The 24,871-nt window shown below is 39.2% G+C and overlaps 1 protein-coding gene across 2 annotated transcripts in view; it reads right to left on the bottom strand.

Annotated features, from left to right (window-relative positions):
- The window catches only part of lyst (lysosomal trafficking regulator), a 297,915-nt gene that overhangs the window by 64,259 nt on the left and 208,785 nt on the right, over positions 1–24,871 (bottom strand). For both annotated transcript variants that reach the window (XM_063039530.1, XM_063039526.1), the window contains 8 exons: positions 16,980–17,149; positions 14,367–14,597; positions 10,790–10,956; positions 9,414–9,566; positions 5,652–5,843; positions 2,911–3,083; positions 1,153–1,359; positions 112–288 (listed from right to left, as the gene is read on the bottom strand). In XM_063039530.1, coding sequence (XP_062895600.1) covers positions 112–288; positions 1,153–1,359; positions 2,911–3,083; positions 5,652–5,843; positions 9,414–9,566; positions 10,790–10,956; positions 14,367–14,597; positions 16,980–17,149 — 1,470 coding nt within the window. The remainder of the gene's footprint in view (positions 1–111; positions 289–1,152; positions 1,360–2,910; positions 3,084–5,651; positions 5,844–9,413; positions 9,567–10,789; positions 10,957–14,366; positions 14,598–16,979; positions 17,150–24,871) is intronic.

The following is a 24,871-nucleotide window of genomic DNA, read 5'->3' as shown; positions in this document are numbered from 1 at the left end:
TAGCTAGAAATAAGGTTTGCAATGGTAATTATTATTGCCATCCAGCTGAAAATTAGCTGCACAATATTAAGATAACCTTACTTCATATCCATCTGACTATATACACCATACCTCTTCAATGGCTTTAATGAGATCTGGTTTGTATGGAGCATCAAGAGGAATACACTTGTATCCGCAGAGCTTCAAAGATGAGTAAAGACTGGCTGCTGCAGATTGCTGTTTTTTGGATAAAGCCTCCGTGTGGTCATGCATCAGTTCATACAAATACAATGCCAGCTTGGGTCCATGCTGTGGGTAATCAGAATCAGAAGAGGTACACCATTAAAAACTGCTTCATTTGATGACAATGTTTATTTTTAAAATTTCAGTATAATATCGAGTAATACACTCAAAATGCTGAAGGACCTTGAGACAAAGGCTCTTGGCCTGAAACACTGACTGTTCATTCCGCTCCATAGATGCTGCCTAACCTGTTGTGTTCCTCCAGCAACTTGTGTGTTGCTCAAGATTTCCAGCATCGACAGAATCTTGTGTTCTGTTTATTATACTTAGGCAATTTTTAAATACTGTTGTAGTGGATTTGTGTAAAAACATCAATATTGATATTAGAAAAAATGTTTTAAGCAATAGCAAACAAGAGAAAATCTGCAGATGCTGGAAATCCAAGCAACACACAAAATGCTGGAGGAACTCAGCAGGCCAGGCAGCATCTGTGGAGGGGTGGCCAGGGAGGAATTGTCAGTGCTTCTGGTTGGAACACTACATCAGGTTTGAAAGTGGATGGGGAAGAAAATTAGTATAAATGAACATATAAGGGAGATGCAAGAGGTAAGTGTTTACACAAAGAATGGTGGCTATGTAGAACACACTACCAGGGGTGCTAGTAGAGGCAGATACATTAGGGACATTAAAAAAAACTCTTAGTTTCATGGCTTATGGATGATAGAAAATGGAGGGCTATAAAGAAGGGAGGTTCAGATTCATCTCAGAATAGGTTAAAAAGGTGGTCAACATCATTGGTCAATGTCCTGTACTGTAGTGTTTCATGTTCAATCATCACTAACTTAGGCATACACACTCCAAAAATGAAGAATGATTCTTTAGAACAAATTTCTGTGATTATTTGACAAATTCTCACTGCGGTTGCCTTACCTCCAATGCTTGACTGAGACACTCGCGCAGAATCTCAAAATGGTTTGGTTCATAAACTATTTCCAAAGCCATTTTCCTCTCTTCCAATGGGCGGGCAGGACAGAGAATGTGGACAAGCAATCGACCCAGCTGGGACCGGAATGTTTCTCTGCAAGACCAAAGCATGCGCTTCCACTGCTGCCGTGGCAGGTTGTTTCTACCTGCTTCCTGAAACAATTCATGTAAATAAACTAGTCAGATGTCAATGTGAAGATAATTTCTCAAGGAGCTTTAATTAAATTGAACAAGTCCTAAGAAAGTGGAAGCAGCTCCACATGCAAGTACATCTTACAGGCAGTTTGCATGCAGGAGGCCTACCCAGCAGACTTCTTAGCTCCAGTTTCTCCATACAAAAATTTCGCTTAGGGCAGTAAAACATCCCAATGCACTTCAGAGAAGCATCAGCAAACAAAATTTAATACCAGGCAGAAAAGTATTCATTTTTACTACTTATCAATATTTAGGTCAAGGAAGCACACTCTAAGGAACATCCTAAAAGCTGGAATTTGTACCCAGGTATCTCATCTGTATTGGCTGGACCTCACTGGCTGATAGCTGGAAGTTCTGAAAGAATCCACTAACTATCAGGCATTCACACCTCAAGGACATGCGAGGCCAAATGCTTAAATCTTCAGTCTCATCATTGAGTCCAGGGGCAGAATACAGCTTCACTAAACACAGGATCTGCATGCACTATCTCACCTTCACCTGCACGTTGAAGGCTGCGTGAATCCAGCCATTATTGTCTGTTTTGGTGTGGTATTCTCTCACAATACATGAAAATTACAGTGAAATGTCAAGATCATTGGCTGCAGTCCCCCAGCACCGCAGAGCTTGTACATGCCCAGGCCAAAGAAGCAGGCAGGAAAATTAATTGTGGACACAACCCACCTTTCAAACTGCCTTTTCCAAAAACTCCTTTCTGAAAAGTGCTATACGGCTATTAAAACAAAACTTCACATCATCTTAGAAGTTTATGATCAGCTACTCCAGTTAGCCTCCCTCCCCATTTATCACCTCCATCACTGCACTGTGAACATCTCAAATCACTTTTCATATTGTAAATACTTGTGTATTTATGCACATTTTATTCCTCTAACTTTATGTTCTATATAAACCTTCATTAATTATAACTGTTCAATGTTGCTGTTTTTGTTCCATGCCACGCCTACACACCACAGCAAATTCCTAATGCATTTAAATGCATGGTATATCGCAAATAAAGTTGATCCTTGATGTTAGGAAATACTTGCGCTAGAAACAGTAACTTTCTCAAAAAAAACCCTGCTATTTACATCTGTTCCAATTGTTTCTGAATATCGCTACTGGAGACATTGCAGTCCTTGATAACTGGTGAATTCAGATGACAGAGCCCACACTGTCTCAAGGGACACATATCAAGTACTGCATGTCAGCTCACTTAGCCTTCCACACCTGAAAAAAATACGTGCTGTTCCCAGCGTAGTCCAGCCAGATCAGGCTTAGCATTATTGAAAATAAGAAACAAAGTTAGATTGAGTAAGCCTTCCCGTGGGATTCATGCATAATAATGACATTTGAATTCTTTGGCGAAGTCCAATATAGCAAGTAACAACTTACCAGACATGCAACTGATCAGTTTGTCACTGATGTGGAAATGCAACCTTTTGTCCTTACAGCTAGAAATAACAACCATCTCTCACCTAAATTAATATTTACATTGAGAATTAAATCACTCACCAAGGATATTTTAATTCCTTCAATCATCAATTTTAGCATTTCTTTCTGAAAAGTTTTTATGTTGTTGGTGGATAGCTCTGACACAACATCCTCAAAGCCTTCTTCCAGAGATACTCTATTCTGTTGTGGATATTCAGATGTGCTCAATAAATCCAGAGAGTCAGAATCAAGTTCTAAATAAGTACAGAAATGACATCTCAGCACATATACCCAGATTAAAAAAATAATTTAAGTAGGCAATGAATAGCACAGTGAAATTGCATTTGACACTGCCTCAGCACTAAAAGAGACTAAATGCCACCCACAGTTCTCATCGGAAGATCACAGGTGGAGAAGATCAGCAACATTAAATTCCTCGGTTTTATCATTTGGGAGGATCTGTCCTGGGCCCAGCACGCAAGGGCGAATATGGAGAAATCACGCAGCTTCCTTAGGAGTTTGTACAGATTTGGTATGACATCTAAAACTTTGACAAACTTCTATAATGTGTAGTCGAGAGTCCATTGACTGGTATGGGAACCACCAATGCCCTTCAACGGAAAATCCTACAAAAAGTAGTGGACATGGCCCAGTCCATCATGGGTAAAGTCCACTGCACCATTGAGCACATCTACACAGTGTTGTCGCAGGAAAGCAGCATCCATCATCAGGGACTCCCAGCATCCAGGTCATGCCCTTTTCTTGCTGCTGCCATTGGATAGGTGGTGCAGGATCCTCAGGACTCACACCACCAGGTTCAGGAACAGTTATTACCCTTTAACCAGCAGGCTCTTGAACCAATGGGCATTACTTCACTCAACTTCACTTACCCCATCATTGAAATGTTCCCACAACCTATGGGCTCACTTTCTAGGACTCACCTCATGTTCTCAATATTTATTGTTTATTTTTTATTTTTTTCCCTTTCCTGTTGTATTTGAGTTTGTTGTCATTTTGCACACTGGTCGAACACCCAAGTTAGTGCAGTCTTTTCATTGGGCATACTCAATAAATTCCTAATAGAATAATAACCATGATAGAATCAAAGGAAAATGAACCACAGGGTTGTGTATGGTGACATATATGTACTTTGATAATAAATTTACTTTGAACTGAACAGAACGTTGGAGGAATCAGTAGGTAAGGCAGCATTTCCAGCATCTGCAGAATCTCTTGTGTTACAAATTAAATGCCACTGGTGAACCTACTACATGTTTTTCAACCATTAAAAAAATAGAATAATCTAAATTAACCTATTCAGATAAAAGTACTTTGCTGATATTTCAAGTACACAAGAGAGGCCTGGGTTACGAAGCCCATAAAATTCAAGTTCAATTCTCACAAAAACTGATTGTGTATTCCAAAAATGTATCATTCTTCAAATGAGTATGGTGCTCTTGATGTTAGTTCCAAAATGACTTTTCACTAACTTTAATCTGGCACTTTTCGATAATATGTTGGTGCAACAATATACATTGCAGTAAGGCTAATTTTTTTTTATTGTTCTGTGGAGGCCAAGTCATTGGGTATACTTAATGTGGAGGCTTAGTTGGGGCATCACAAATTACAGTGAGAAGACAGGACAATGGGGTTAAGAAGGATAATAAGTCAGTCACGATGGAATGGAAGAGCAGACTTCATAGGCTACATGGCTTAATTCTGCCCATAACCTTGTGGTCTTAAATGCAGAGTGAAAATAAAACCAGTTTATCAGGCAATCAGAGACAAAGCTGAATAAATCTACTGTTTAACTGCAATTGCTAAAACATTACAGGTACACCAAGTGGCAATGCATTATTGTGGCAACATTATGATATGCTGCACCAGTCAATTGAGTGGTGCAGATAAGGGTAAAGTAATAGTCTGTTAACTCACATTTAGGAATAAATTCTTAGTTGTTCCCCAAATAGCCTACACACTTTCTTCATAGCAGTAGAGGTAATGACAGCCCAGTTTCTGTTGGCAGTATTTAACTCTCTACAATCAACATTGTCCTACCCCCAAGTCCTTACTTCACTTGATGCCTTGCAGAAGCTTGGCAGATCTTCATCACAGGGCTGAATCTTTTGCATATAAATCCCATCACATGGCAGAAACAGATCAGGACTTGGCGATGTAATAGTATAATGACTAGCACAATGTTTTACAGCTCCAATGATTGGGTTCAATTCCCGCCACAGTCAGTAAGGAGTTTGCACATTCTGCCTATGATTGTGAGAGTCTCCTCTAGGTTCTCCGGTTTTCTTCCACGTTCTGACAACGTGCAGGTAGGTAAGTTGTGGACATGCTACATTGGCACCAGAAGCATGGCAACACTTGCAAGCTTACCCTAGCATTTTTTTTGGATGGCGTTGGTTATTGATGCAAAAGACATTTCACTATGTTTCAATGTTACTTCAGACCAAATGCACCTTATCTATTCTGATTTTTAAATAGCTAGTCAATTTGTTCACTATGGCTTAGCCAGCTGTCAAAACCACCATCAGGAATGCTTCCAGTTGTGACACTTAGAACATTGCCACTGCTAATATGTCATTACTAGGCTTATTCAATCTACCAAGGTGAATTTGAGTAGAGCTGAAGTCAACAGTGGGCTTGATTGTGAAGCTCACTATGATGGGACAGAACATCAAGGTTCACAATGAAATATGAATACTTGCACAATAAACTGAGGAATTGTTGGTATCTGTGGGCTCAAAAAAGGATAAGCTCAGAAAACTGTATGTGGGGGTGGGGGTGGGGGTGGTAGCCAGGTCACCTACCTTGGTAGATTAGTCTGTTAACCGATAAAATTGTAAGCCTCTGCAATCTCTGTATAAACTCTGTCTCAGATGCTCTCATTGCGTTTTCATGGCTCATTCTTCTTTGCATTAGTTCAGAGAGTTCATCACTGGCTACTGATCGCATTCTCATCAACAAAGCATCAGATGGCGCAGATGAAAACCTGCGGGAACCTGACAATAAGGATTGCAAGTCAAATTCTGCTTCAATAAGGTTTGTGCATTTACTACATTTTTATAGAATCACACAGTGAAGAGTGCCTAAAGATTATAAAGTGCAATGCTTTAAGGGACACTATTAAGCTCAAGCGACTACAAACCAAATTCCTACCAGCTGGGGAAGCATCAGATACATAAAAGAGCAAAGAAAGATTTGATAGAAAATGATTTCAACTATCACTATCACACATACTTCTGATGGTATCACTTTCAGAATTATCTTTCCTGCCGTTTAGTTTGATAGGTTTCGAAATGCTTTCAAAAAAGTGTTATGGTAAATATTAGCAAATAAAATGTTTGCACTTGAAAGCAGCAATAGATTTGAACAAAAAAGATTTGAACAGATGTAAAATAGTGAAAACAAAGCCACATATTGACAAAACATTATTTTATGTAAGCTGGTGAATAAATGGGTTCCAACAGAGTCTGAGAATGTAATAGTTTATTGCTGCTCTATGGAAAACATTTTTTGGGTTAGTATCTGTCGTAGCAGAACTGCAAACAAATCAGTGGAATAAAACAGTATCCAAGCACTGATTTGAACTCAATACTGTAAACCGTCAAAAAAGTTGAATTTTTATTTCAGAGTATCTGTACTTCATGCTCAAACATATTGACATTGTCAAAGGTCTGGTAGGTCTACAGTATCAGAAATTTTATTTTTCTTCCGCAATGCATACTTTGCAGTCTGCCACCGACACAAAACATTTCAGAATGAAATGCTTTTCCAGGATGTGAATTCAAAAGACCATTACTACACCTGCTTCTGAAGGGAAAGAATAGGAAATGGATCCAGTTGGGAGTGGCAAAGATGACTCCTGGTGCACTAGGTTCAAAGTATAAGCCAAAGTAAGGTGACCATATGAGGACAAATGGTGTCTTTGTAGTTGCGGAATAATGGAATCTTTCAATGCAATTGAACCTTTGTTATAAATAAACAAAATGTAGAAATGTAGCAGGGAAAGCTAAATGACAGCTAAAATGATACTGTAATATGTTGAAAGCAGAGAATTACATTACTTTTCAAAATCCAAATCTTTCCCAACTAAGTTTTAGTATCACTTCTCTTATTAATAATTGCTTGTAATGCTAAAAAAACTTCAGAAAATGATCAATAAGTAAAACTAAGTTGTTTAATCTATGTTTAGGTTACATTCTGTAGTACATTAACAGGACCAGTACATTCACAAAGTGAATACTCTTTAACCTATCTCAATGTGTGAATGTAAAAATTAAGAGGGAGAATTTATTCTCAATGTGTCACCACAAGCCTTTAAAGTAAATACTGCAGGCCCTCCCTTTAAAAAAATATTTGCATAAGGCTTAATTGTGAGCACATTTTCCCTTCAAACCGTTTGAAATCAGCTTAAAATAAATTCCTCTTAGGGGAGATTGCAAGATAACTTGGGGCAAAAAATAATGCTTTGATGAAAATAAACTTCAGTACAGAATTACTTTGGGTGTTTTTACAAAACTAAAAAAAGCTTGAATCTGTCAGAAGAAAGCAGATTTGATTTAGAGATACAGTCCTCCTTTCATTACATATAAATCAACTGATGCACATTAAATTTTACTTGGTCGATATCTGATCAGATTTCAACACAGATTATTTTTCATGTCAGAGTTCTGGTGAGTATATGCTGGTTGTCCAACTCCTAATTACCAGCCTACACTCTGATCTGCTGTAATCATTCAGTCCACAACTTACAGACTCACTTTCAAAGCTCTACAACTCATTCTCAGTATTGTTTGCTGTTTTTATTTGCACAGTGTGTTTCCTTCTGTACTTTGGTTATTTGTCAGACTTTACATACATTATTTCATAAATTTAATATATTATATTTATCTCCCTGTAAATGCCTGCAAGAAAGTGAGTCTCAAGGTAGTATGTGGTGACATATATATTCTTTGATAATAAATTTACTTTGACTTTGATCTTTTCCAGACTAGATACTTCTGCTCCCTTTGACTCAATGGGTCAAATAGCCTAATTCTGCTCCTATATCTATGCCTAAACTCCCTGTCTAAATTATACACTAAACTAAATTTTAAATTACACTTGCCCAATGCAATAATCTTATTAAATCCAAAATACACCAGATACTGGAAATCTGGAATTAAACTAAGTACTGAAAAGTGGTAGCAGGCCACACAATGAGAGTAGAGAGAGAAAGAAAAAAACAGATAATCATACACAAAATGCCTGTTCACTCCATGGTCCTCATAGTTTCAGAATCCTGCTCCTAGCACATTGGCATGGCAAAGAGCAACAAAGGTGCTGTCTCTGAATTACGTAGACCTGCCCATACTCTGATCCTTTCATTCTGAACTACACCACTTATCATTTCTCCAACCCTAAATTATACCAATCTCAATCTATACTGAACTAGTCTGATACCCGATGGAAACAAAATAATTCCTTATCGAGATCACAAAGCTGTTTCTGAGAATTTACTGTCTCTTCTTTCAGTTAGTCCTGACGAAGGGTCTCAGGCCGAAACATCGACTGTACCTCTTCCTATAGATGCTGCCTGGCCTGCTGCGCTCGCCAGCAATTTTTATGTGTGTTGTCTGAGAATTTATTTCTGGCCATTCCTCGGATAATAAGAGCATAGATTCAGGATCATTGTCCTCTGTATGTTATTTAAAAACATAGGTCTCAGAACACAACTGTGTAATCAACCCAATGATTGCAGTTGTTTGTAATTTGTTTACTGGGTTCAGTGCTCCCTCTCTCAGAGATTCCTTCATTTAAAAAGAGAAAGGATCCACCTAACGACCTTCCCTCTCACCTGGTCTCACCTATCACCTTCTAGCTCGTACTCCTTCCCCACCACCCACCTTCATATTCTGGCTCTTTCCCACTTCCTTTCCAGTCCTGATGAAGGGTCTCAGCCTGAAACATCAACTCTACCTCTTTCCACAGATGCAGCTTGAGCTACTGAGTTCCTCCCGCACTTTGTGTGTGTGTGCATGTGTTACTCTGGCCTTCCAGCATCAGCAGATTCTCTTGTGTTAATGATCGAGTATTTTTTTTAAACTACATATATTTCTTCACACCAATGAATGAAAGAACCACAGCAAAGTCACAACTATCTTAAGCTTTGTGGTATGGGCATACATAACACTTCCTTACTAAAGTTCAATTACGTGCATTGCAGCTAAATAAACCTAAAAAGTCCCAATAACTGCTTTGAGCGTTTGTAACTACCCTGACAAGAGTTTTATGTGAGAAACTGATCAAATCATGAATCACTTTAGATTTCTGAGGAAAATAACAAACACTTTATCAATAAGAAGCTAGTTAGCTCAATGTCCCACCTGAGTGAGGCAAGCTTCTCTCCACATTTATACCAATGAGACTGATTAAAATTCATCAGACCACACCAATAAAAAACAAAAATTGCAAGTCTTTTTGAAATAACCACAATTCATATACAATTCTAATTGTGAAAATGCTTTGTTCATTAAGCAGTTAACCCACAATTATTTATAAAGCTAACAGTTGAAAATTACAACACTCACCAGCAATACTCTTCCTCTTCTGATGAATAGCGTGGTGTTGATTTGCAGGTAAATTGAAGGAGCTACTCATATTCTGTGCATCCTGGTTAGCTGTGGTTTTGATAAATTCAATGCCACTCTGAAGGACCCGGAACTGCAGTACAATAGCCATTTCTACAAAGGACATTGATTAAATTCATCACTACACGAACTGTAGAACTTTTAATTAATTTTTTTGTTCTTATTATAAGGATCTAGCATCTGTGGTCTTTTGCCTCCAAAAACTTGACAGGCTTCTTCCCACAATTTAAGTGAAAAAATATTTTCTCAGTTCCAATCTAATCCAATTAAATTACACTGTGCCCACTAGATAATAGTCTCTCTGCAAGGTGAAGCATGTCCTATTTGTTCACAAACAAGAGAAAATCTGCAGATGCCGTAAATCCATAGATGCCGCCTGGCCTGCGTAGTTCCTCCAGCATTTTGTGTGTGTTGCTCCTATTTGTTCACTTTGTCTAGGCCTCTCAATTTTATACACCATGATTAAAAATCTCCATGACCTTATCTGAATCAAAGAAAACAAACTGTTATGTTTCTACATTCCTAAATGTGGGGATCTATTTTAAGGACAATGGAATTTTAGAATACTGAAAATAAACATTAACACCTTAACAAAATATCTCAAATATTTGTTAACACACAACTACTTTCTATCCTGCCATTTACCTACAGAACCTTAGTTTTAGTTCAGACTGAGTAGTACACCACAGTATTAAATAAAACTAAAGAAAGGAGAAGATGCCAACAATTAAAAAAGTAGTTTATGTTAAAATTTGCTTTGTAATATTACTGAAGCCAGCTAGAGAGCTTCCTAGCTACAACTCCTGCATGCTATTCTTTCCAGAGTAAAGTACACAAAATGTTCGAGGACCTCAGCAGGTCAGGCAGCCAAGGAGAGGAGTAATCAGAATAAACTTTTAAGAGTCCTGATGAAGAGTCGTGGGCAATTTATTTCTTTCCATAGATGCTGCCTGACCTGCTGAGTTCCTCCAGCATTTTGTGAGTGTTACTCTGGATTTCCAGCATCTGCAGAATCTTTTTGTGTTTATGTTGTTTGTCTTTCTTGTGTTTCAGCAATGTTCCTAATTTCCTGGTTTAAAGCAATTCCAAAAATTGCCAAATATGAATTTATTACAAGAATGCTTCTCTTCCTTTCAAAAATTGTTCAAGGTTTATTTTTAATTGAATAAACAGGTAGTTGGGGGTCAGTGGTGCACCCAATGTCACCTGGCAGAAAAAAACATACTAAATAAGTGACTTCTGAATGTTTGGATCCTTTTAGTGATCAATTTTTGTCCTATGGAAGTCTGTATACAGTTTGAATTTTTAGTGGCTACCTTTAGTTTTTGTATCCTTGCTGTTCTGTAGGTATCCAAGCAGTGATATTAAATCTTCTATTATGCGAAAATATGGCAAACCAGAAGAGCTGCAGGAATGGATGGTAACCGCGACCAGCAGCTGCTGAATATCACACAACACCAATTTGTATTCACTCAACGGAATGCTATAATGAAACAGCGTTAATAAATACATTTAGCAAAACAAGACAACTCTAAGGCAGGATTATGACAAAGATTACTACTTATAAAACTAAATAAAAACCTCTATAATAAAGTTTTTAAAAAAGTAGATGAGTAATGATTGGGATTGCTGAAGCTAGAAAACTAGCTGAGATACTAGGGTCAAACTAGTTCAAGCTTTTTGTCATTCAACTATATCTATATACCACTAAATGAAACAATGTTCTGACGGACCATGGTGCACAACATAATACATATTAACTTAAATACAGAATAAGGTAATATTACCAGAATAACAAATTGATATAATAATCCAATTAGAAAAACATTCCATAAGTCCTTTTGGAACCAGACAATGCTACTTGCATCACTGTCAAGAAATATTCAATGCACACAGCTATTTATGGATAGCAGGGAAGAGAATCCAAATTGGCTGAAAGTTGGTTACTGTGATTTGAAAATCTCAGGAGGAAGCTCAGATGAATCTTTCATTTGAAATGCCTGGCAAATACTTCAATCTGTTTTTTTTGTACTTACAAGCTGAGTTCTGCCATTATTGAGGATGGAATGCAACTGGGAAAGAGAAAATGAGGAGGCAAGGTGGGAGGAAGTAAAGCAAGATAGCTGTCATAGTCTTGTGGGCTTGTAATGGATATCTGCTTCTCAAGATACCTACAACCATGTCCACTATACCTCCTGCCTAGACCCAACCTCCTGTAAGGACTCCGTTCCATTTGCCTCTACATTGATGCTTCAGAAATTCTTTCACCCACTCTCTTCTCAAACAGAAGAAAAACAGTTCCCCAGTCCTTACCCTCCATATCCACCGAATCAACCTTCACAATTTCTACTAGCTACCACAAGGCACATATTCCACTCTCCTGCCGGCATTTTGAAGGGATCATTCCCTTCATGATTCCCTGATCTGCTCTTCTGATTCTATCTACTACTCTCCACATTATATCACTTCCTCATGTAACTGTAGGAGATACAACACCTATACTTTCATCTCTTTCAAATTCCCACCAGACGAGTATGAAAACTGGATCTCCAGTTAAAGTATGGCTCACTTGCACTTCTTCCATTCTAGTGTACAACATGGCTACAATATGTCTACAATATGGGCTCCTCTATGTTTTAAATGACTAAACACAGGTTGGGAGATTGTTTTCCATGTGCTTGCGTTCAGACTGTACGGAAAACCCTGAACTTCTGGTTGCCCGCCACTTTAATTCTCCTACACTATTATAACATACCCAAAGCAAGTTTCAGGGACACTTCATTTTCTGTCCGTACAAGTTGCAGTTTTCAGTGGTCAATATTGAATTAACCAACTCTAGATAACTTGCTTTTTCATTTAATCTATGTTAGAAACGGCCATTTCTGCACATCGTCATTTTGGCTGTTTTTTTAAAACCTGTTTGTACCATCTGGCTTGCTGGGCATGTCACACAGCTATTCTATTAGCAACATATTAAAAAAGCATAATCTGATCCTAACAGCCACTTAACTGCTACATTTATTTACTTGGTCTCACACACTTTAGATATTCCCTTTGTTCTACTCATCCCTCCCCACATTCTCTGTTGGTGTTCATTTGTGCCCTGTTAGATTAGCTTTATTTGTCACACGTACATTGAAACATACAGTGAAATGCACCATTTGTGTCCAGTCAAATCAGTGAGGATTGTGCTAGGGACAGCCCGCAAGTGTCACCATGTGTCCAGCGCCAACGTATCAGGCCCACAGCTCACTAATCCTAACCATACATCCTTGGAATGTGGGAGTTCTGATGAAGGATCAAGGCCCTGAAATGTTAACCGCTTTTCTTTCCACAGATAATCCCAGACCTGTTGAGTGATTTCAGCATTTTATGCATTCATTCCAGATTTCAGCATCTGAAATAATTTGATATTCATTTATTGCTTGGCACGATATCGGGTTCATAAACAGAAAGGACATTGTTCACAATGTAAAGGTGGAAATTTCGCCCCCCCCCCCCCCAAATGATCATCAAAGAACAGTAGGTAGCTGTGTGATGACTAGGTCAAGCAGATTTACCCATTGCACTGGTTCCCTCATAACCTCCCACAGACCTAGTCTTGTAAATATGTCCTTCTGGACTTAGCTGGCTCAGTGTTGCTGAGGCATTCCAGGTAACTGTTACTGAACTGTTCCACCCATTGTACCATAACTGCCTTTGCTACTCTCTGCACTTTATCCGAGTAATAAACATTGGAGTGGAAATGGTTTATCAGCTGAGGCAGGGTATTAAATTGCAAATAGCAGGAGATATCTATGCCCATGCTTGATCTGGTGTTTTGAGACTTCTTGGGCTCTAGCCCAGGCACCTTGTTTCCAACTCCAAACCACTGTGCTGTCATTTCTATTAGTATTCTAAGTGAGATAGGGCATACCAAAGGACCCTGATCTTTTTAGCTTTGATCAGGGGTGGTGAACCTTTTAGAGAGCATATGCCCAAATTAACGATAATATTCCAAAATAAAATTTCCTCATGTGCCATGGTAATTTTAATCTTTTAAAAAATCAATTGAAAATAGCATTGTTTCTGCTTTCACGTTGTAAAACAAAATCATATGCTGCTTCATTTGGCAGTAAAGATAATTATTATGTATTTCTTATTATGGGTGAGGTTTAAAGAATCAAGGGGTGGCAATACACATTGCATGCCAACAGAATTTCTGCACTTCGCATCTTGGGCATTCATGCCATAGGTTTGCCACTCCTATCTTAGACATTGGTTGGTTATCCAGGATGGTGACTGTGAGACAGCTCTCCCAAATTAAACACATTTCCAATCGTTGCATAGGGACTATAGGACAGGTACTATAATTTTTGCTATCCAGTAATAGTTTGAAATATCTGAGAGCTATGCCAGTTTGTTTCAGAATGCAGTTAAGTCATATAAACATCGGCAGTTTTCCTTCCCTGAAAGACAAATGCTGAATGATATTATAACAACAATCAGCAGTTTTGTGACTATCTTTACTGGTTCAAACTGAAGTAACTGAAGTTCTCCAGCTAGCATGATGGGATCTGTACCTGCTGTTGTAATGTAGGAAATGCAGCAATCCCTTTACCCACAGCATGGATCCTAAAAGCTATGAGATAACGACCAAATAATTTGTTTTAGCAATGTTACTTATGGGGTAACTCTTGAGCAGTAAGTCTGTAAAAGCTCTACGTTGCACATAACAAATGTTGGTTCGACACCTTGGTTCGCTGGAGAAGGATGGGAATCCAACCATTTCAGTCTAATTACAAGTAGAACATAAGCCACTCAAATTAAAAGCAATTAACTTTTGATAATTGCAAAAGTTGTAAGGTAATTGTAAGAATTTACTATCTACTAATACCATGATAACTTTCTTACCCATTCTCTAGTCCATTAAGTGCTGCCAAGGTGTTGAACAAGACATACAGCAAACCATTATCAAGTAGTATATCAGCTAACTTGGAACAGGTGTTCAAAAACTGGAGTACAACACACAATATATGGTGCAGTAATGTATTTTCATAGAGAGAGTTTTCAATAAGGCCCAATACAGGAATGATGCATCTTTTATGGAATGGGTCGATACCAGCCACAGTCTCTGAATCCAACCTGTTTCAATTGGAAAACAAAAGGCAAATTACTGATGAGTTGAACCACAAGATAAAACTTGCCAAATACAGCATGTACATTTACCATCCACAGATCTTCCAACAATGCAAAAAGTTATTGATCAGTTAAAGAAAAAATGTACTCCTGTATCACCTTAATTGGACAGTACACCAAATTCATTTCTGAAGAAAGAGCTAGTCCAATAAACAGAATCTTCCATATAAGCAGATGATTTATTCAAACGTCACAACAAACCATCCCATTTTTGACATATGCTTCTGTTAATTTGTCCTGCAGCTTCTGCATGCAGAAACACCTATTGTACTTGCAGATCTAAGTTTTTACAGAACAGCAGGGGTTCCTAACCTGGGGTCCACAGAACCCTTGCTTCAAGGTATTAGTCCATGGTATAAAAAAGGTTGGGAGCCCCGGCACCAAAGAATAGATTCAATGACATTTCTGCATTCAGCTGTTGTTTGGTGTTCCTGGAACTTTATATACCCCAATCAACTTAAATTATTGTGCATTTCAAAAGTACCAATATTTAAAAGGCCAAAAACATGACATTAGGTAAGCCCAGATCCTGTACTCTCAATAGCTCATTTTATATATAGGTACACATATAAGAGACACTACTTCTGTGTCCAGTTGTTTCTTAAGACTTCAAAAGAATGTGATGGAGACCAGCATTCTTCTTGACATGGCCAGTGCACCCAGAATTGGGTTTTAAAGGTTACAGGGAGAAGGCAAGAGAATGGGGTTGATAGGGACAAAAAAAAATATCTGCCATGATGGAATGGCAGAGCAGGCTCAATGGACATAATGGCCTAATTTTGCTCCAATGTTTTATGGCCTTATAATACTGGTCCCAGGTCAATCTTCAATTGACCCATCACCAGTATCATGGTGAATGTAACTGTAACAATAGATAGTGCTCTGACCTGAAGCAAAAAAATGTGATTGTGGTTGGAAGAATTCAGAAATAAAGCAAATTTAAACTAGGTAATCAAAATGCTAAGGCTGTAAGCAATTAAAAATATGAACAAAATAATCATATAATAACTTGGACTAAAGTTAGCACAAGTAGGTGTGGAATAGATAAAACAAACATGAAAGAGCATGTGAAACTAAGTTGAGATCAGTATTTGAAGAAAATTCATTGATTTAAAGAAAATAAAGTTAAATTTAATTGTTAATCTGAAAACAAAATGCCAAAGGCTACAAATGAAATATTCCAAAATATTTGACTTTAAAGAGGAAAGATAAAAATGGAAAAGAAAAGCAGAATAGGAAAGGGTATTTCTATTATAGGCATTAAGATACAGAGACTAAATATATTAGATAGAAAAGAGTGGATCAGTTTAGGCCAGCCTTTCTCAAAAAATTTTCCCTGGAGGAAACCTTGAAATAATTTTCAGGTCTCAGGGAACCCCTGTTTAAAAATTATTATATCTACAGCTCATGGTACATTAAAGTGATCAGCAAGTTGTAGATATAATAATTGTCAATGCTCTTTTGAGTAGAGAATGAATTTTTAGCCACTCTTTCTTGAAAACAAACAGGTAGATAAGCTTAGCTTACTTTTCTTGAAATAAATCTCTTTATTCCTCTTTCATAAATTCTAAAAACACATAGGGCAAACATAATAAATTTTTGTTACATAACTGGCTTAACCCAAAATGGGATTTAATTTTTCTAAAGGTAGTCTCAGAAGATTTAATTTAAATAAAGGTTGTAAACTGATTTTAATTAATGCTATTTACAACATGAAAATTTATTGACAATGTTGAATAGTAAAGTTACTAAAATCCGTAAGCCAAAGCAATACGAATAAAAATAAAGCCAAAGACACAATTTTATACAAGACTTTGGAAAAAAAACTTTGTGCTGTGCAAAGTTCAAAAAATAAAGTTTATTTTTTTTTAAATCACGATCTCTCGCAGAACTCCGGTTGAGGAACCCTGGTTCAGGCTGAAGTGAATAGCAGAAGTGAATACAGAAAGCACTGGTGGGGATAATTAAAAGCTATATTGTTGAGTATAGCTTGAAACTGTAGAGGTACAAATTACAGAGATATTACAAGACTTAAAGGAGTTTCACTCTTTACATAGACTGGCAACTCAATCAATAATATCAGTCTTATTCTGCTGAACTACCCCGAATTTTATAAGACCCTGAATTTAATAAGTTAGTGCTTTATGTCAATAACTATCTCATTTCCCTAGAGACTATCAAAATATTAGAGATTTTGACCTACTATCAGGTTACTCCATTACTCTAAAGCAATACATAAATGAGGTGACAGAAGAGATTTTGATTTTAAGTGAGATATCACAACCAGTAAAAAATTAATAAAACTTGCAACAAATAAAATGGACATACTCTTCATCCAGATCGACTGCCCGGCCCAGCAGCATTTCAAGAAAACAATCCAACAAGCCTTGTGTCCCTTGATGAAGGTAAAGTTGATTGGCCAATAATGAAAACCCATGGTTTTTCAGGAATTTTTCCTTTTGATCCTTTGTAGCACGTGTGAAATATGCATCCAGCAGCTATTAACAAAGCATGTTAAAACTTCATTAGGAAAACGAGACTAGTGAAGTGTTGAAGTAAAAATATCAGTTATGAAACTGTATTGATGGATTCATAAGCTCATCCAGAACAGGAAATTATTCAGACAGTGTCTGTGCCAGCTTTTTGAAAGACCAACCAGTTAATCTCACCCATCTGCTCTTTCTTCCTGCTACTGCAATTTTTTTTACATTTTACTGAGATTCAATACCCTTTTACTATAACAGTCAAGAGATGAATTCCAAATCTGAGTGATATTAAATTTTCTGTGCCTTTGGCATTTTTGCAATTAAATGTATTGCTTCTGGTTATAGACATATTTGGCAATGGAAACCATTTTTTCTTTAATTTTGATTACCTAATGATTCATGGACATGAGCTCAAATCCTAAAAATGCAACTAGAAAACTTGAAATAGATAGCAAGCAACTCAGTTATATCAACTACTCATGACAGCCCTACAGAGAGTGTGAGAGAGAATGCATGAGAGACTGTGTCACGCAACACTGACTTTGAATTCTTTAGCAGCAGACCAAACAGGGACAAGGGAGTGTCACAATTGCCATTGATAACCCCTCATCAGTTGATGAACCCTAATATTCTTCCACCTCGAAATGCTAAGTGCAGAGGAATTTATCTGACATAATCGAAAAATGCCCAGGAGTTTCCAGTCCAAAGAGAAACAAATCAAATTACATACAGCCAACTACTATTCTGCTCCCTTCCTTTCCAGTCCTAATGAAAGGTCTTGGCTCAAAACGTTGCATGTTTATTCCCCTGTAAAGTTACAGTCTGACTTGCTGAGTTCCTCCAGCATTTTGTGCATGTTTTGCTCCTGTAAGACCAAGTGTTGTTAAATAACATTGAGGTAATTGCGAATTGAAGGATAATTAAAAATTTCATTGTTTTAAATCTTACTCAGCACAGAGGAAGATGCCTGTTACAGTTGGAGGTCAGTCACCTCTGCCCTGGGATGCTGTTGCATTGTTATGGATGTCCTAACTCCCAGCTGCTTCACTAATAATTCCTACTTAATATCAGACACAGATGTGCACTAATGATTATGAAATATTCAATTATACTTCTAACAGCTCAAATAATAAAACAATCTACATTCATGCACAACAATATTAACATGCTAATCTAATGTACCATAGCATTTGTGTCACATAAATGCCAGACAATTACCACATCCATCAAGAGTGTCAAATCGTCTTCCTTGGCATTCAATTACAATACCATTATTCAATTCCCCTAATGTAACACCCTGGAAGGAGTCCGTGCTGACCAGATACTTAACCGTATTAGCCAGGTAAGTCAGAGCAGATCAGAAATTCAGTTGCAAGTGATTCACCTTCCATATTCCCAAAATCTTTCCAACATTTCTAAGGGCTCAAGGTCAGGAGTGTGGAATCTTCTTACTTGCCTAGAAGCAAGCAGCATCAACACCCAAAATTTCATCCACCAAAGCAGTCCTCTTCCTTCAATCCATTAACCAACTTACAGTTGCAAGAAAAAGTCTGTGAACCCTTTGCAATTACCTGGTTTTCTGCATTAATGACTCATAAAATGTGGTCTGATCTTCATCTAAGTCACAATAATAGACAAACACAATCTGCCTCAACTAATACCACACAAACAATTGTAATGCTACTTGTCACTACTTAAACAATCACAATCTAGGTTCAAAAAAGTATGTGAACCTCTGGGGTAATGCCTTCTACAAAAGCTATTTGGAGTCAGGTGTTCCAATCAATGAGATGAGATTGTAGGTGTGGGTTGTACTGGTCCTCCACCCTATAAACACACACACACACACACACACACACACACACACACACGCACACGCACACGCACACAGAGTCAGGTTACTGACAGAGCCTGCTCTTCTCAAGAAAGATCTGATTATGTGTGCACCTTGCCTTGATCAAAACAACTTTCAGAGGACCTTAGAATTGTAGAGATGCATGAAGCTGGAAAAGGCTACAAAAGCATTTCTAAAGACCTGAGTGTTCATCAGTCCACAGTAAGAGAAATTGTCTACAAATAGAGGAAATTCAATGCTGTTGCTACTCTCCCTCAGAGTGGGCATTCTGCAAAGATCACACCAAGAGCACAACATGCAATGCTGAAGGAGGTGAAATAGAACTCAAGGGTAACAACAAAAGACCCACAGAAATTGCTAGAACGTGGTAAAGTCTCTGTTCATATGTCCACTATAAGAAAAACACTGAACAAGAATGGTGTTCATGGAAGGACACCACAGAGGAAACCACTACTCTCCAAAAAAAAACCATTGCTGCATGTCTCAAGTTTGCAAAAGACCACCTGGCTGTCCCACAACACTTCCAGGGCAATGCTCTGAGGACAGGTGAAACAAAAGTTGGACTTTTTGGCAAAAATGCAGAGTACTATGTTTGAAAGAAAAAGGGCACTGCACACCAACACCTCATCCCAACTGTGAGTCCTGCTGAAGGGTTTTGGCCTGAAATGTCGACTGTACTCTTTCCTTAGGTGCTGCCTGGCCTGCTGAGTTCCTCCAGCATTTTATGTGTGATGCTCGGATTTCCAGTACCTGCAGATTTTTTGCTGGTGGTGGGTGCCTTGCTGCTACTTGTGTGTGGGAGGGGGGAGATTTAGGGTTCTAATGTTTTAACTGTCATTTACTCTTTGGGGCACTCCTCTGTTTTCGTGGATGTTTGCAAAGAAAAAGAATTTCAGGATGTATATTGTATACATTTCTTTAACATTAAATTTACTTACTGAAACCTATTGAAACCTATTTTCTCTTGTTTGTGAAGCATGGTGGAAGAAGCATCATGGTTTGGGACTGCTTTGTTCTATCGTTGAGGGAACAATGAATTCAAAATTGTATCAAGACATTTTACAGGAGATTGTCAGGGTAGCAGCCCATCACCTGAAACTTAATAGAAGTTGAATGATGCAACAAGACAATGATCCAAAATGCAAGGGTAAATCAGTAGCACAATGGTTTAAAAAGAAGAAAATTCATGTTTTGCAATGGCCAAGTTAGAGCCCAGACCTTAAACCATTTGAGGTGCTGTGGCATGACCTGAAGTGGGCTGTTCATTCAAGGTATTCCAGAAATATTTATGAACTGAAACAGTATTGTATGGGGGAATAGTTTAAAAATTCCTCCTCGCTATTATGCAAGTCTGATCAGCAGCTACAGGAAGCGTTTGGTGGAGGTTATTGCTGCTAAAGGAGGTTCTAACAGTTATTAAATACTTTTCCCAGCCTGGACTGTGAATGATTAAACAATGTGTACAATAAAGGCATGTTAAGTACATTTGACTGTGTTATTAGTTTAGGCAGATTGTGTTTGTCTGTTATTGTGATGAAGATCAGACCACATTTTATGAGTAATTATGCAGAAAACTGGGTAATTGCAAACAGTTCACAAACTTGCAAGTGACCAGCTTAAATGTTCATTAGTACATCCTATTTGCTGTGTATACCCTTAACTGAGATAATGCTAAATTTGCTAAAACATTTTTGAAAGCAAATTAACATTGTAGCAACCATCACCACTTGCAGTGGGGGGTGGGGGAAATGGAATATCACTATCTGCAGGCTCCTATCCAAGACATGCCACACTGCCATGGAAGTATATCAACTGTTTCTTCATCACCAATGGGTTAAAATTCAGGATCTTTCACACCACCCACAGAACTTCCCAGAACACAGAAAAAACACTTCTTTTCCCTGCAGAGATTCAAAACTAAAGATTCACGTTTCCTTTCTAAGAGGAAATTAGGCATGAGCAAAATTCAGGGATGCTCACAATTTTGGAATAAATAAAATATTTATTTTTATATATGGCTGCTTAACCTTCTTTGCCAAGGAGACTAATCTCAATTTCTCAAGATTGTTTCTTAGGGCTGGATGTACGCCAGTAAATCTCTTCTGCACCCTCCCCAAGGCCATTATGTCCTTCTTAAAGTATGTATCATACCAAAAGATGACTTTGCAGTACTGCACATAATAAATCAGGATCAACTGCCACATTGGAATGAAGACAAACTATCGACGACTCCTGTTCTGTTTATTCTGCAAAAGCAGCACTCAGATGATGTAATCTACAATTTAGGAAGGTAATCACTCAGACTTTTGAATGGCTCCTTCACAGCTAATATCCATTCAAATGCTACAACCTGGTTGAAGTGTTAATGCTGACTAAATGAGTTGAATATGTACCCACAGTAGCCATTATGTACACCTGTACACTTAGCTATTAATGCAAATATCTAATGCTACGTTCACACTAGCAGCTTAATGTGAAAAAGACTAAGGAGCTGGTGGTGGACCTGAGGAGGGCTAAGGCACTGGTGACCCCTGTTTCCATCCAGGGGGTCAGTGTGGACAGGGTGGAGGATTAAAAATACCTGGGGATACGAATTGACAATAAACTGGACTGGTCAAAGAACACTGAGGCTGTCTACAAGAAGGGTCAGAGCCGTCGCTATTTCCTGAGGAGACTGAGGTCCTTTAACATCTGCTGGATGGTGCTGAGGATGTTCTACGAGTCTGTGGTGGCCAGTGCTATCATGTTTGCTGTTGTGTGCTGGGGCAGCAGGCTGAGGGTAGCAGACACAAACAGAATCAACAAACTCATTCGTAAGGCCAGTGATGTTGTGGGGATGGAACTGGACTCTCTCACGGTGGTGTCTGAAAAGAGGATGCTGTCTAAATTGCATGCCATCTTGGACAATGTCTCCCATCCACCACATAATGGACTGGTTGGGCACAGGAGTACATTCAGCCAGAGACTCATTCTACTGAGATGCAACACTGAGCGTCATAGGAAGTCATTCCTGCCTGTGGCCATCAAACTTTACAACTCCTCCCTTGGAGGGTCAGACACCCTGAGCCAATAGGCTGGTCCTGGACTTATTTCCTGGCATAATTTACATATTACTATTTAACTATTTATGGTTTTATTACTATTTAATTATTTATGGTGCAACTGTAACGAAAACCCATTTCCCTCAGGATCAATGAAGTATGACTATGACTATAGACCGGATAAATCCACAACCGAAGCTTTTCCTCTTTGTTTTGACCACTGAAACGGCGTTTTCCTCCGCCGAAAACGGAGCTTTTCTAAAACGCCCTCCAGAGTGTGTAAATTTGAAAACGCTGATTGTGCAGAGCAGTGTGGACGAGGAACTCAGAGACGTGCCGGAACAGATGGTGGTGAGAGCGCGGCATTTCACTGTTTTCTTGAATTTCACTGTTTTCTCCCCACACAACCTAACAATTTCAGAACAGATGGCAACGAGACTGAAGCCAGAAGAGTTAGAAATGTACTCACTAAATACTTTGACCCATAACTTACTGAATAAATAAGTAATTGTTCTTTGTGGAACAATCTATGTTCCGTGCCTATTCTGGTATCTGTCCCCCACTTTTCCTTTGCTACATCGATGACTGCATTGGCGCTGCTTCCTGCACGCATGCAGAGCTCGTTGACTTTATTAACTTTGCCTCCAACTTTCACCCTGTCCTCAAGTTTACCTGGTCCATTTCCGACACCTCCCTCCCCTTTCTAGATCTTTCTGTCTCTGTCTCTGGAGACAGCTTATCCACTGATAAGCACAGCCAAGTTCGGCACAGCCAAGAAGGGCCAAAGGGCCTGTTTCTGTGCTGTAGTTTCTATGGTTTCTATGTCTACTATAAGCCTACTGACTCTCACAGCTATCTGGACTATTCCTCTTCTCACTCTGTCTCTTGCAAAAACGCCATCCCCTTCTCGCAATTCCTCCATCTCCGCCGCATCTGCTGTCAGGATGAGGCTTTTCATTCTAGGACGAGGGAGATGCCTTCCTTTTTTAAAGAAAGGGGCTTCCCTTCCTCCACTATCAACTCTGCTCTTAAACGCATCTCCCCCATTTCACGTACGTCTGCTCTCACTCCATCCTCCCGCCACCCCACTAGGAATAGGGTTCCCCTGGTCCTCACCTACCACCCCACCAGCCTCCGGGTCCAACATATTATTCTCCGTAACTTCCGCCACCTCCAACGGGATCCCACCACTAAGCACATCTTTCCCTCCCCCCCACCCCCGCTTTCTGCAGGGATCGCTCCCTATGCAATTCCCTTGTCCATTCCTCCCCCCCATCCCTCCCCACTGATCTCCCTCCTGGCACTTATCCATGTAAGCAAAACAAGTGCTACACATGCCCTTACACTTCCTCCCTTACCACCATTCAGGGCCCCAAACAGTCCTTCCAGGTGAGGCAACACTTCACCTGTGAGTCGGCTGGGGTGATATACTGCATCCGGTGCTCCCGATGTGGTCCTTTATATATTGGCGAGACCCGACGCAGACTGGGAGACCGCTTTGCTGAACACCTACGCTCTGTCCGCCAGAGAAAGCAGGATCTCCCAGTGGCCACACATTTTAATTCCACATCCCATTCCCATTCTGACATGTCTATCCACGGCCTATCTACTGTAAAGATGAAGCCACACTTAGGTTGGAGGAACAACATTTTATATTCCGTCTGGGTAGCCTCCAACCTGATGGCATGAACATCGACTTCTCTAACTTCTGCTAATGTCCCACCTCCCCCTCATACCCCATCTGTTACTTATTTTTATACACACATTCTTTCTCTCACTCTCCTTTTTCTCCCTCTATCCCTCTGAATATACCCCTTGCCCATCTTCTGGGCCCCCCCCCGTCTTTCTTCCCGGACCTCCTGTCCCATGATCCTCTCGTATCCCCTTTTGCCTATCACCTGTCCAGCTCTTGGCTCCATCCCTGCCCCTCCTGTCTTCTCCTATCATTTTGGATCTCCCCCTCCCCCTCCAACTTTCAAATCCCTTACTCACTCTTCCTTCAGTTAGTCCTGATGAAGGGTCTCGGCCTGAAACGTCGACTGCACCTCTTCCTAGAGATGCTGCCTGGCCTGCTGCGTTCACCAGCAACTTTTATGTGTGTTGCTTGAATAAATAAGTATACTCACTTTGCCTTGTTTTCAGTCCTTGCTTGTATGAAGGTGGTTTACCTATTTATGCAAGTACTTCTCTGACAATAGATGTGTAACAGCCTAATGTAACATTGTATGGCAATACAAGATAACACTGATGCAGACATGTTTCATACATTTAACAAGGTGCTTTATTAATGCAACAGAGTTAGTCAGTTTTTCAATGTTCGTCGTCAGCCGGGTCATACTGCCCCTGAATTCCCTGGCAATTTCCTTTTAAGTTTTTCTAGCCTGTAACTGCACAAACGTGCACTTTCACAGCGAGATTTGACACAAACAGGTCGCTTGTTTTCTGTAGATGCGTCCTGCGCATGCCCAGTAGGAGGAGATTTGCCCAAATACCCGTTTTAATGTGGACGGAAGTATGTTCAAAAATGTTTGGTGTGGACGCCTATCGTTTTTACGTGAAACCGGCATTTTCAAAATAATCCGGTCTAGTGTGGACATAGCCTAAGTCCTTCGAGTTTACAGAGAACGATGCATGAAACAGAAAACATCCAGTGAGCAGCAGCTCTGTGGGTGAAAACGCCTTGTTAATGAGAGAGGCCAGAGCAGAATGGCCAGACTGGTTCAAATTGACAGGAAGACGACAGTAACTTGAATAGTCATAGTCATACTTTATTGGTCCTGGGAGAAATTGGTTAAACTATGTGTAACAACAGTGATGTGCAGAAGAACATTTCTGAAC

Source organism: Mobula hypostoma, chromosome 2 (assembly GCF_963921235.1).
Source record: "Mobula hypostoma chromosome 2, sMobHyp1.1, whole genome shotgun sequence".
Lineage (NCBI taxonomy): Eukaryota > Metazoa > Chordata > Chondrichthyes > Myliobatiformes > Myliobatidae > Mobula > Mobula hypostoma.
The sequence above is the reverse complement of the archived record's forward strand: the minus strand, read 5'-3'. Positions and strand labels throughout refer to the sequence as shown.